Genomic DNA, 13,839 nt, shown 5'->3' with positions numbered 1-13,839 from the left:
ATGACCCCACGTTTGTTCAATATTAAAGGTCATAAGTGTTATATCCTGATGTTTTTGCAATCCAAGGTTTTTCTTCAGAAGTCAAGAATGAGGCATAAACACAAAGTACACTGCAGATGCTGTGGTCAAAGCAACACGTACAACAAGCTGGAGCAACTCAGCAGGTTGGTCAGCATCTGTGGAAATGAGCAGTCAATATTTCACCCCTAACGAAGCGTCTCGGCCCAAAACATTGACTGCTCATTTCCATGGATGCTGTCCGACCTGCTAAGAATGAGGCATAAAACTTGTTGCTTCTGATCATTTTATCAAGTGTTATGAATGCAAAAAGAAGCATCAAGAGAACAAAGACAAGACCAGACTAAAAATTAGTTATGGTCTTCTCGTACCAAAACAGGAAAAACAAAAATTCCATGGATAACAGTTAACCAGTAAACTAGCCAGATTCAAGTAGTCTGACACTTGCTACTGATGCTAAAATAATGAAGCAACTGTACCATAATCACTGGAAATTTCACTGAACAACTGTATGTATACAGGTAATTATACAGTATAGAAATAAAAGCAAGCTTAGGAAAGTTAAACTACAAGAAAAATAAAAATTTTACAGCCCAATCCAACATAAGGCATTCATCAATTTACCAAGTGAGTCTCTAAGAGGCCACAGTAACTGACATTGATGAACATTGATTTATAACCTATTGTTGAAGTAATAATTATAGACAGATAATAAATTATCTCATTTTAGTGATAATGTTCCAAACTGGACAGTAATGGTTCTCACTGTATTTTCAGATGTGTATTCTGAACAAGTTTTCAACAAATATTGGTGTGATCTTATTTCTGAAGGATTAGACCATAAGACATAGAAATGGAAATAGGCCATTGGGCCCACCAAGTATGCTCTGCTCTTCCATCATGGCTGATTTATTATCTCTCTCAACCCCATTCTCCTGTCCTTTCCTTGTAAACTTTGACACCCTTTCTAATCAAGAATCTATCAACCTCTGCTTTAAATATATCCAACAACTTCGCCTGCACTGCCATCTATGGCAATGAATTGCACATATCTAACACCATCTATCTAAAGAAATTCCTCCTCATCTCTAAAGGAATGTCATTCTATTCTGAGGCTGTGCACTCTGATCCTGGACTCCCCCACTGCAGGAAACATCCTCTCCACACCCACTCTATCTAGGCCTTTCAATGAGATCCCCCCTTCATTCTTCTAAACTCTAGCGAGTGCAATCCCAGAGCCATCAGACGCTCCACATATGTTAACCCTTTCATTCACAGATCATTGTCGTGAACCTCCTCAGGACCCTCTCCAATGTTAGCACATTTTTTCTTAGGTAAGGGGCCCAAAATTGCTCACAATACTTTAGGTGACATCCAACAGTCAACTCTCAATAGTCGATGGTTCTCTTCACCAAAAACTCAGAATCTCCCTCTTTAATTCAAAAGTATAACTGGCATTCTTACTTCTAGATGCTTGAAAATAAATAATGCAGAATTTAAGACTCTTCACCATATCTTGAAGATGAAGATTATTATTCTGTACTGTTGAATTTCATGATACTTTGTGAGTGCAGGCACTTTGAAAGAGCTCAGGTCTATTAACCCATTCTTTCACCACAGTCCTTTAAATATTTTCTTTTCAGGTACATGCTGCATCCTATTCTAGAAGTTGCTAATAACCAAGAATCTACAGTGAGGAGTAAAAGTTTTCAGTATGCTTGCTGCCCAACCACTGGGAATGTAATTACTAGGGCACAGATTCTGAATTTCAGATTTTTCTGGCTCATAACCAAGTCCGTTGGTTATGAGCCAGACAATAAGAACCTTTAAGACTCACCTTCAAGGACTCTACAGAGCATGTTCTCACCATTATTTATTTAGTTACTATTATGATTACATTTGCACAGATTGTCTACTCCTGCTCATTAGCTGTTTGTCAGTCTTTGTTTGTGTGTAGTTTTTCATTGGTTCCATTGTAGTTCCTTGATCTATTGTTCAGAATCAGAACCAGCTTTATGATCACCAGCATGTGTTGTGAAATTTGTTAACTTAGCAGCAGTAGTTCAAAACAATACATGATAATATAGAAAGAAGAAAATAAATAAATTACAGTATTATATTGAACAGATTAAAAATAGTGCAAAAACAAAAATAATACATATTTTTAAAAAGTGAGTTAGTATTCATGGGTTCAATATCCATTTAGGATGTTGCAAGAAAAAGAATCTCAGGGTAGTATATGGTATCATATATATAAACTTTGATAATAAATTACCTTTGAACTTTGTATTAGGAGAGGTGGAGTGGACTCCAGGGGGATTCAGAATACTTCTGCTGGGTCACGTCGAAGGAGTGGCCTGAGCCCACACAAACAAAAACAACAATATTTTCTTTGTCGATATATTTGTGTCATGCAAGAGGGAGCCACATGACATACAGGGATTGTTGAGGATCTAATGACCTTTTTGATGGGGGAAGGCAGCTTCTTGATTTTTCAGCAGTATAGGCGTATATGTGTCAATCATCGCATGGGAATTCACGGTCATTTGCAAGTAAAAGTGAAATTAATAACAGGGCATAAACAAGTAATTTGGACACATTTGTAGGGCTGATGTGCATAATGACTAGAATAAACAACTACCTTTTAACCATATTCTGCATATTATAAATGGTCAGTGACATGGCAATGCTTGTAGTAAGATATTTCTACCCAGTCATTTATTTGATTGGACAGGTACATGAGTGAATACTTCACTTTGTGTTTATGACTCGTGTGTAATTACAACCTGACTGAAATCATTCAATGCAAAGTTAAGAGTAAAAGGATTTTTAATACATAGCAAAGTAAGGGTTATTAGTTCTGAGATAATGTTTGAGATAATGTTTCAGTTAAGCCTGATCAAAAAAAGACTGCGACAATAATGAATTTCACTCTGGCTGAGGGGAGAAATCTTACACCTTTAATCATGAAAGGTGGCCGTCAATCTCCAAGTGACGGCTATAATTTGTTGTTCTTTTTGTGTTACCACCTCCTGATGACAGTTCCTAAGTCATAAATTTGCCATCCTACACACTTTAACAACTAGAATCAGAATCAGAATTAGTTTTTCTGTCATTATTTTTATATGATGTGGAACATTTGTTTGTAACAACATACAGTGCAAAGACATAAAATTATTATAAACTACCAAATAAATAAAACAAAAGGGATAATGAGGTGAAGTTTATGGACCATTCAGAAATCTGATGGTGGAGGTGGGGGCGGGGGGTGGTTGGTGGTAAACAAACTGTTTCTGAATCATTGAGTGTGGGTAATCAGGCTCATTGTGGTAAAAAGAATAAGGCTTGTCCCAGATGGAGGGGAGGGTTTTGCCCTTGGCAGAGCTGGGTGAATCTGCAACACATCACAGCCTCTTGCAATCCTGGGCATTGGAGACTTCATACCAGATTGTAATGAAGTGAGTCAGAATGCTCCCCAACATATATCCGTGAAGATTTGCCGGGGAATTTGATGACATACCAAATCTCCTCAAACTCCTTATGAAGTAGAGCTGCTGATGTGGCTTCTTCATGAGGTTGAACATGCCTGCAAATGGATCCTTTGAGATGGTGACAGCCAGGAACTAAAAGTTGCTTATTTGTTCCACCCCTCAACACTGACCCCCCCCCCAATGAAGACTGATATGTATTCCCTCAATGCCCCTTCGTGAAGCCCACAATCAATTCCTTAGTCTTACTGGTGTTGAGTGCAAGGTTGTTAATTTATCTCCTCCACTTTTTTTTTAAACTTAGATAACAACTTGGACATTCCAATTGCTAACTTTCATACTGTTTCCTTTCTTTTAAATCATTGCTCAATTTGCCATTAAATTATGTTTTCAAGTTCAAAGTAAATTAACTATCAAAGTTCATTCTTCAGGGCACTTCTCTGTTTTCGTGGATGTTTTCTGTAGAAAAGCATTTCAGGATGTATACTGTATACATCTCTTTGACATTAAACTTGACCTTTGAATCTTTGAAGCATGTATTTGTCACCATATACAGTACTACCCTGAGATTCATTTTCTTGCAGGCATTCAAAGTAGAACAAAGAAATACAGTCAGAATCAATGAAAAACAATGAAAAAGACAGGCAAACAACCAACGTGCTAAAGAAGACAAAATGTGCAAACACGAAAATAAATATGTAATTACTTCATGAGTTGTAGAGTCCTTGAAAATAAGTCCAAAGGTCATGGAAACAGTTCAGTGTTGAAGTGAGCGACTTATCCATGCTGGTTCAACGCAGTCCAACTCAGGAAAAGCTCTCCCCATCATTGAGCACCTACAAGAACCACTGCCACAAGGAAACAGCATCCATCATTCAGAACCTCCACCATCGAGCCATGCTCTCTTCTTGCTGCGGCCATCGGGAGTGAGGTACAGGAGTCCAAGGTCCCATACCATCAGGTTCAGGAATCCCTCCAGTGAGTACCTCATTGGAACTGATGGCACCATTTTATCAAATCCAAAGGTCATAATTAGGGCTATGACATGCATATCCCTGGTCTATCTCCATAGACTGACACAATAGGAACAAATGGATATAAACAAAGAAAAAAGAATAAAATAATACTGCAAAGTGGATAAAGTAGTTTGTGTTGTCTTTCTTGAGTGATATAATAGATACCAATTGCAGAAAGGACCATTTTATATGTTGTTCAATACCGTTTTTTTTGCTTAAATCATTTAATCTTCCGTGTCCTTCATTTTGCAAAATCACAGATATTTTTACAGACAGGATTTAACCATGTTTCTTTCAACTATTACTGTTTGCCTTGAAGTAGGCCCCATCATAAATTTCCAATACTAAAGGGGAACAAAAGTGAATGTTCTGGTAGAAAACTGATATTTTTACAAATATTCCAAATGCCATTTGGCTTTAAAGGTAATTATGCCATCATTCTTGGAGTATGAGGTAATGTTCACACTAAAGATGGAATTGCCCACACAAATGTTCATGGTCCTTAGAATTAAGAAAGGCAAACTATCTTTTAAGCCACAGGAAGAAATTACCCCAACAAACTCCTGACGATTGTGAAAAATCTCTCTTTAATTTTGAAACATTGGAAAATGACAAAAGAACACATGTTTAGGTACCTGCCGGCCAGGGCAGACGTAAGGAGAAATGTCTTCACCCAGAGGGTAGTACGCTATGAAATCTCAGAGGCTGCACATATTCAAAACAGAGACAGGTTTTTTGGAAATTAAGCGAATCAAGGGACATGGAGTAAGTGCAGGGAAGTAATTCAAAGGTAAAAGATTAGGCACAATCTTAGTGGGTGGCATAATAGGCATAAGAAGTAGAATGGACTATGTGTTTCTTAAAACAAAAAGCAGTGAATTAAAAATTGAACACAACAGCATTCTACATGTTTGTGTATGGTAGCAGCTGGATATTCCACTCCATTTCCAAAATTTGGTTCCATTTATTTCAACAGAATCTAAATTTGAAAATCAGAGTGCAAAATGCAGCCACTGATGCAAACGTGCATTTAGCAGACATGTTCCCTCCATAATGCGAACTTTTGTTTTTACAAGCTTCAGCATTTTTGACATTACTCTGAAACACTACTCTCATTCTTTCCAGATATGGTGCCTGCCACGTATTTACAGCATTTTCTACTGCAGATTTTCAGCATGTGGACAATTTTAATCTTCACTCTCTCCAGGGATTCTCAAATTCCATTAGATCTCTGACCCAAAAAGGGTACGTTTTTAGAGATAACTACCAAACACAAAAAAATGCTCATAATATTTATAGAAAAATGCATCAGTTAATACTTGGTGAAGTATGCATTCTCAGTATTAGTTTGGACTTGATAATAATGACATTCAGGAATTAATGCTGGAAAAGAACAGGAAATTCACAAGGAAAGAAAAGAGAAGAAATAAAGAGAAAGAAAGAAAGAAAATGATAAGAATAAAAGCATGAGCTGGGAGCCAAAGAAAAATACCATAAGACGATTAGGAGCAGAATTAAGACATTCAGCCCATTGAGTCTGCTCCACCATTCAGTAATGGCTGATTTATTATCCCTCTCTCTCTGCACTGTATTCCATCTGTCACTTCTTTGCCCACTCTCCTAATCTATCCAAGTTCTTTTGTAGATTCCCTGCTTCCTCAACACTACCTGTCCCTCTGCCTGTCTTTGAAATGGCTACAAACTTGGCCACAAAGCCTTCAATTCTGTCATTATATATTGACATATAATGTGAAAAGAAGTGACCCCAAAACTGACCACTGTGGAATGAAAAAGAAGTATTAATAAATGAAAAAGAAACAAAAGAGTATATGATTGGGAATAAATAGAATGAACAGCAAAGAATACAGAAGGAGAAGAAAAGTAATTGGCAAAAAGTGAAAAGGAAATGGAACAAAGGATGCGTTAATAAATGTATGTTTGAATGAGAATGTAATGTGAGTAACTCATAAAATTGATTAAGTAAATGATGCAAATTAAAATATATACTCAGAGGCCACTTTATTAGGTACACCTGCATACCTGCATGCTAATGTAAATATCTCTTCAGTTAATCATGTAACTCAATACATAAAAGCATGCGGACATTGTCAAGAGGTACAGTTTTTGCTCAGTCATCATCAGAATGGGGAAGAAATGTGATCTAAGTGACTTTGGCTGTGGAATAATTGTTGGTGCCAAGTGGGATGGTTTGAATATCCCAGAAACTGTTGATCTCCTGGGATTTTCAGCAGTCTCTAGAGTTTACTGAGAATGGTATGGAAAACAACAAAACAAAACAGTGAGTGGCAGTTCTGTGGGCAAACATGCCTTATTAATGAGAGAAGTCAGAGGAGAGTGGTTCAAGCTGTCAGGAAGGTGACAGTTACTCAAATAACCATATGTTAAAACTGTGTTGTGTAGAAGAGGATCTCTGAATGCTCAACACATCAAACCTTGAACTAGATGGGCTACAGCAACAGAAGACCACGAACATACAGAAATACACTCAATGACCACTGAGTGAAGAAAAGGAGAATGTACTGTACATCCAAAGGAAGCATGAAGAATTAAGATAAAATGGACAGTCATAAAAAAGGTCAAGAAAATCAAAGTAAGAATGAAAGGTAAAAGAAATAAGCAGACATATGAAAAGAAAAAACACAAAGCAGAAAGTAAGAAAAAAAACTAAAGCAAACATTTTGTGAAATTTATAGAGAAGGCAAGGTAACCCACACACTGTTGAAATATTGATTGCAGTTTGCTTTGGTGCAGACCAGAGAGAACAAAACGTTAAGTAATTCACAAAAGAAGTGTTGATGGGGTGGGGGACAGTTCAGGGTGTTGGTTTAATGTAAAAGATAGAAGGTTCAGAAGTGATCTAAGGAGGATATTTTTTTCACCCAGAGGATGTTTGGAAACTGGAGCACACTGCCCAAGGGGAGGTAGGAACACACTTAAAAGGCATCTAGGCGAGTACTTGAATCACCAAGACATAAAGGACTCTGAGACAAGTTCTAGTAATTAATATGAGTTGGCTAATTAAAGATCGGCATGGACGTGGCAAGCTGAAGGGCCTGTTTCTGGGTTGTATGACGCCATGAAAATTACAACAGTTCAGGAATACTTAAATTGATCAGAGATTTTGGAAGTATATTGATGACACTTTAAGTCAGTTGATTTTACAAATCACAGTCAATGAAGTAAATTGCAAACATTTTATAATAATCTGCCAGACCAAATCTATCAATATAAGGAAAATAAACCTGTAGGTAATTTACATGTTGCCACCTGCCTCAGAGTTCCTGTATCCTGCACTGGTTGTTTCTTCCTCCTAGTCAAGATCCTCAACCCTGACTGTCTGGGTAGGCCCATTGTTCCTGCCTGCTCCTGCCCCACCAAACTTGTGCCCACATGCTTCGATTCCATTTTATCCCCTTTGATTCAATCCCTTTGCCCCTACATCCTCTACACTTCACATACACACGATCTCCTCAACAACTTTCAATTCCCTGGACCTGATCACCTAATTTTCACCATGGATGCTCATGTTGCATACCCTTCCACTTCCTATCAAGAAGGCCTTAAAGCTCTCCACTTCTTTCAACAGATCCAACCAGCTTCCCTCTACCACTACCCTCCTCACCTGGTGCAACTGACCCTCTAACTCTACAGTTTCTCTTTCAGCTCCTTCCACTTTCTCCAAACTCAAGGTGTAGCCATGGGCTTCGCAAGGGCCCCAGCTACGCCTGATTTTTCGCTGGCTATGTAGAACAGTCCATGTTCCAGGCCTTCCCTGGTAATGCTCCCCAATTCTTCCTCTGCTCCACCGTGGACTGCATTGGTGCTGCTTCATGCACTCATGCTAAGCTTGTCAATTTCATCAACTTTGCCTCCTGATTCCTCCCTGCCTGTAAATTAACTTGGTCCATTTTTAACATCTCTCTTCCCTTTCTTGATCTCTCTGTCTTCATCTCTGAAGACAAACTGTCAACTGATATATGTTATAAACCTACTGACTAGAATAGCTATCTTGACCATACCTCTTCCCACTGTCTCCAGTAAAAATCCCATTCCCTTTTCTCAGTTCCTTCATCAACCTTTACCTTTTCACCTATGACCTCTCAGCTTCTTTACTTCATCCCCCTCCCCCACCCATCTGCCTTCACCTATCACCTTCTAGCATGTAGGCCTCCCCCCTGCCACACCTTCTTATTCTGGCTTCTTCCCCCTTCCTTTCCAGTCTTGGTGAAGAATCTCAGTAAGAAAGGTCAACTGTTTCTGTAAAAGCTGCCTGGCCTGCTGAGTTCCTCCAGCATTTTGCGTGTGTTGCTCTGAATTTCCAGCATCTGCAGAATCTCTTGCGTTTAGGCAATACACAAACTTTTATTCATGCCTGGGCCTTAAATTATTTCAGTACTTTGCTCTCAATTTCTTCTCTCCATGACTGTTTTGAATAAGTGTAATTAATTTGCATCACCACACTCACAGGAAGTCCTCAAAGTATTTTCTTATAATTAATGACTCTTGGTTTGATGGGCAATTGCAGTGATCTGGTGCCCTCTCCAGAATACAAAACCTTCGGACTGGAACAAGGATGCAAAATTTCCAAGTGTTTGACCTTACCTGCTAACGTAACGACCGGCCCGCGTAACCATGTGCCTATGGTATTTTAATTGGGAAATTCCACTCCTTTAGATATGTAAGAGAAATATGCCTATCAGAATCACCAGCCAGTGCGGATGAAGAGGATGTTGCCAACCCGTTCAGGTACATGTTTGGGAAGCAAAGGGTCGCCCTTGAATAGGAAAAAAATGTACTAGTGTAGCTTTTCTGTAACTAGAAACCGATCTCACCGTACTGCGGACTCCTGTATCTAAAAATACACTTGCACAGAAAAAAATATATTTCAACCGCGTCAACAGGGGTGACATCGACTGATGAAACCATAAATAACATTTTAGTTAATCTTCCGTTTTATTCTTGGTTAGACCAGGGCGTGGTGGGTAAGGAAGAGATGGGGAGCCGGAATTTCGCTCGCAGCCTTTATTTAAAGCGCTCCTTGTTTCTGCTTTGTAACTAGCAGAGGAGTACAGCTTCCAAGGATGTTGGTTGGTTTGTGCCGGCTCGGTTCCCCCCGAAAAGCTGAAACGTGAGTTCGCTGGAGCCGACTTAAAGCAGGGAGAGGAGCCTGCCTCCACGGCGAATAACCTCACCAGCTCCTCTCAGTCAGGCACCAAGCATTCGACTTTGCCAACTTCCAATTTTACAACTGCGTGCATAGACACTGTTTCACGGCAGCCAGCCCTGAAGAAGCGCGATAAATACGGCTGTGTCATTTTAAATCATGCTTCTGATTTTAAAGTAATCCTCGGTATGTCTAAAGCATTGGAATTCAACAAATATTATAAAGGTAATGGATGCGAATTGATTCCCCTCGTACTGTGCAGGAACTATTCCTGGGGATGATGTATTTGGTACCTGACTGATTTCAGTGACCTTGGGAGGTGTCCGCAGCGGATGGACGTCTGGTTAGAAATCTTGTGAATGAAGCTCAGCCGGTACAGATATATATGTGTGTGTGTGTGTGTGTGTGCGTGCATCTACTTGATATTCCTATCACACAGCCTGTGATTCAGTCAGGGTGCTGATCACAATAAGTGAACCTTTTTGACGTCAGAGCTGAGATTTATCAACACCCCACTGGGGCATCGCATTAACCGCATTCAATTCACCAAATCTTGCGTTTGATTAGCAATGTCAGACAGAGAATAAACCTGGAACCAGGAGCAAAGCCTCCTGCATTGGACTTAAACCTATCTACCAGCACCGAGTATAAGGAGCAAAGAGTCGGTAAGATGTTTCGTCCAGTCCCGGTCCTTCTTGCACCGTTCTCGCGATGGGGGGCTGCGGAGATGGGGAAGAGTTACATTTCAGATGAGATAGCGCCAGGAGTCAGCGAACTCCGCGTCTTTACTGAGTTTGCATTAAAACACGGACGTTAGTAAATTGTTTTAGTGTTAGACTTGGCACGCTGTATAACCTGTTCGCTTAAGTATAAGGTACAAGGTGCATAAAATGAGAGAGGCTGTTTATTTATTTGGTGAATGGGTTTAGCTTACTCGATTTGAACATCTATATTATTTTATTTGATTCGAACCTACTAATGCAACTGCTTAATTAAAACGTAAAGTTTTATTTAAACCTCTTCCCCATTCATATTTGAACATATTTACAATTAACACTGACGGTTGCCCACCTCACTGCTACTGCAGTGAGTATTTATAAGTGACTTCGCACCAATGACAACAGCCGGCTGTTATGTAATAGTGAATTTCAGAATGTTTCTTCACTGGGAAACTGTCGACAAAGGCTAACTACTTAATACTGCATCATTGGCTCGATTATTTGTGAGCGGGGTATCTGAATGCTTTGTCATTTTTGTTTCTGAACTGTATGTTTTATTGTGTCCTTCGCCCTCCTCAGATCATGATATCCATGCCTCCAGTTATGAATGATCAGCCCAGGAATAGCTCAAAGCAGTCCTTCAGTTGGCTCTCCTCCGGCAGTAGCAACTCCTCAATCACCACCTCTGATCTACCCGAGGAAATAGTCAATCCCTGGGACATCGCCCTTTGTGTGGTGGGCACTGTGATCTCTTGCGAGAACGCCATCGTGGTGGCAGTCATCTTCTATTCGCCGACTCTCAGAGCTCCGATGTTTATCCTGATTGGGAGTTTAGCCCTGGCTGACCTCCTCGGAGGACTGGGCTTGATCCTCAATTTTATCTTCCTTTACTTGCTAAACTTCGAAGCCGCGAAACTAGTCTCGGCCGCGCTCCTGATTGCTTCCTTTTCGGCTTCGGTCTGCAACCTGCTTGCCATCACCATAGACCGTTACCTGTCACTGTATAACGCCCTGACATACCACACCGAGAGAACCATGACTTTCACCTACTTGATGCTCCTGGTTGTGTGGGTCACCTGCCTGAGCCTGGGCTCCCTGCCAGTCGCGGGCTGGAACTGCCTGGAAGACGAGAGCACCTGTAGTGTGATCAAACCCATCACCAAAAACAATGCCGCAGTCCTTTCCGTCTCCTTTTTGCTCATATTCGCTTTGATGTTGCAACTGTACGTTCAAATCTGCAAAATAGCCTTCAGGCACGCGCAGCAAATCGCCGTGCAGTACCATTTTGTGGCGACCTCCAACACCTCGACCAGGAAAGGAATCTCCACTTTATCTATCATCCTGGGGACCTTCGCCGCTTGTTGGATCCCCTTCGCGATCTACTGTCTGGTTGCAGACTCCACTTATCCATTGATCTACACCTATGTCACGGTTTTACCAGCCACCTGTAATTCAGTCATTAATCCTATAATTTATGCATACCGGAACCCTGATATCCAGAAATCGCTCTGGGTGGCTTGCTGTGGTTGTATTCCATCCAATTTCTCATTCAGACCAAGGTCGTCCAGTGACGTATAGTGTCTTCTGTTACGTGGAATTTTATTTTTCCAACAATTATTATTTGTATTTTTTTATTTTTTTACTGGAGCTATTTAAACAAATCATCCCTTAATTAAAATGTGAGAAATGAGGAAGGTGTATTTTTGAGAGTAATATTTTCGCAATGTTAATGGAATAACATTATTAGCGCCCCCAGCGGTTTTCTGTAAATTCATTACGTAAAATTAAAGCTGCAATGTATTGGACAGAGCGGAAGCAAGCACTGTATGTGTAGAAATGTATATATACAATATATATTGACTGCTGAAATAACTGAGGGGAAAACATTTTTTAAGATGTGGGACTAAGAGGTACTGGTGAAGACAGAAATGTTGGGATGTCACAGTAATCAATTTCGGCGTTGTTCAGGAAAAACGAATGGCAACTTTCCTCAAGTGAAAAGCAATGCCAGCATGTGATGCACTTTAAGCTACCTAATTAGAGCCCCGCGCTCCAAATGTCGTTAACTATCTATTTATCAAAGATCTGTATGTCTGTATCTATCATTTATTCCGACGAAAGTTAAACTGTGAATTGATTTTCTCTTCAATTCTTTGCCGCAGATTTAATCTCGAAACAAATACAAAAACTGCATATTGTAGGATGGGTTACCGTTAGTGTGTTAGATTGACAGTGATCACTGGATATGGTATATATTGCAGCCAAGAACGAAATATTCACTTATTCTGCAGCAGAGCAATTTTAAGTTAAAATATACCTTTGTTCTTTATTATGTCTTTTCAAAGGTTCGTTATATTGATTTCGAAAATCTCTATTTTTTTTCACATTGGAGATCAATACCTCAAATTGTAGTCTATTATACACCATGTTGCCGAAGTCTTGTGTTAACTAGATATTTCCCGATGTAGGGACTGGCATGAGAGTAAAATCCATTCAAAATAACAGATTTTCAATAAATAGTACAATTTGTTTACCCGCCCGCACTACCGAAACAATGGGTCGGACCCTCTCCGGAATTCCCGGGGCACTTTAGAGACAATTGCCAAAGTATTTTGCCAACATTCCCTCTAATAAGGAGTTTGACACCAAGCATTTCAATTCAGACATTATTTGCCAATAGTTTAAAAACTACTGGGGCAGATTTGATCAGACAAAGGTTTCCTTACCGTCCTCTATCTTAAAATTGCACTTTATCAAACTAAGGTATTTAATATGTAACGCCACTTCCCCCACTGTCAAATGTACGACAGTCTATTTATTGCTAAAATTAGTTTATTTTGATATGGTTACATACTATTGTAAACGGCCTTTTGCAAAAGGTAAATTGGATTAAATAAACAGTATTTTAGGAAGCAACCTTTTGTAATGTTTGATCTGGTGTTGGCTCTCTGTTCTGTTCTGTTCAATTGGAGGCGCTTTGGATGATTCGATTCTGCGCATTGCCTTTTGCATCTAACAACCTGCAATGCTGATGTATTTACAGCCGGTGAACCTTAAAATGGTTAATTGAGTTGTGGGTCGCATCTCTAATTCTCTTATTCTTCATACCTAACCCGGGGAAGAGCAGTAGCAGGCTATTGGGAAAAACCCTTCTCCTTTGTTTTGAGTATAATATCTGATGAGTTCCTGGACAATTTTGCGCAGTCAGTTCTCAACATTTCATTTTCATGGCAGAATCTCTTTTTCCGACTGCAAAGTGAGCCCCTCCCCCTTCTCTTCGACTCCTGTACGCTGACGTCAACTAAGCCGCCGACCGGCCTTGCTGGTAGCGTGGGTAAGCTTCAGAAGTGAAGCCCCATGAGGGGCAAGGCTTACCGTCTCTGCATTGCAAATCAGTGGCGGAGAGTCCCTGT

The 13,839-nt window shown here is 39.9% G+C and overlaps 1 protein-coding gene across 2 annotated transcripts; it reads left to right on the top strand.

The window, feature by feature from the left end:
• The first annotated feature begins 9,266 nt into the window (after positions 1–9,266).
• LOC140734267 (G-protein coupled receptor 12-like) lies at positions 9,267–13,342 on the top strand. 2 transcript variants are annotated; one of them, XM_073058000.1, is made up of 3 exons: positions 9,267–9,289; positions 9,603–10,372; positions 11,006–13,342. In XM_073058000.1, the coding sequence occupies exon 3, from the start codon at positions 11,009–11,011 to the stop codon at positions 12,002–12,004; it is 996 nt and encodes a 331-aa protein (XP_072914101.1). In that variant the 5' UTR covers positions 9,267–9,289; positions 9,603–10,372; positions 11,006–11,008; the 3' UTR covers positions 12,005–13,342. The 2 variants fall into 2 exon arrangements, with proteins under 2 accessions (XP_072914101.1, XP_072914100.1); XM_073057999.1 differs by lacking the exon at positions 9,267–9,289 and having other exon boundaries at positions 9,536–10,372.
• The last annotated feature ends 497 nt before the right edge of the window (positions 13,343–13,839 follow it).

Source organism: Hemitrygon akajei, chromosome 10 (genome assembly GCF_048418815.1).
Source record: "Hemitrygon akajei chromosome 10, sHemAka1.3, whole genome shotgun sequence".
NCBI classification, from domain to species: Eukaryota; Metazoa; Chordata; class Chondrichthyes; order Myliobatiformes; family Dasyatidae; genus Hemitrygon; species Hemitrygon akajei.
The sequence above is the reverse complement of the archived record's forward strand: the minus strand, read 5'-3'. Positions and strand labels throughout refer to the sequence as shown.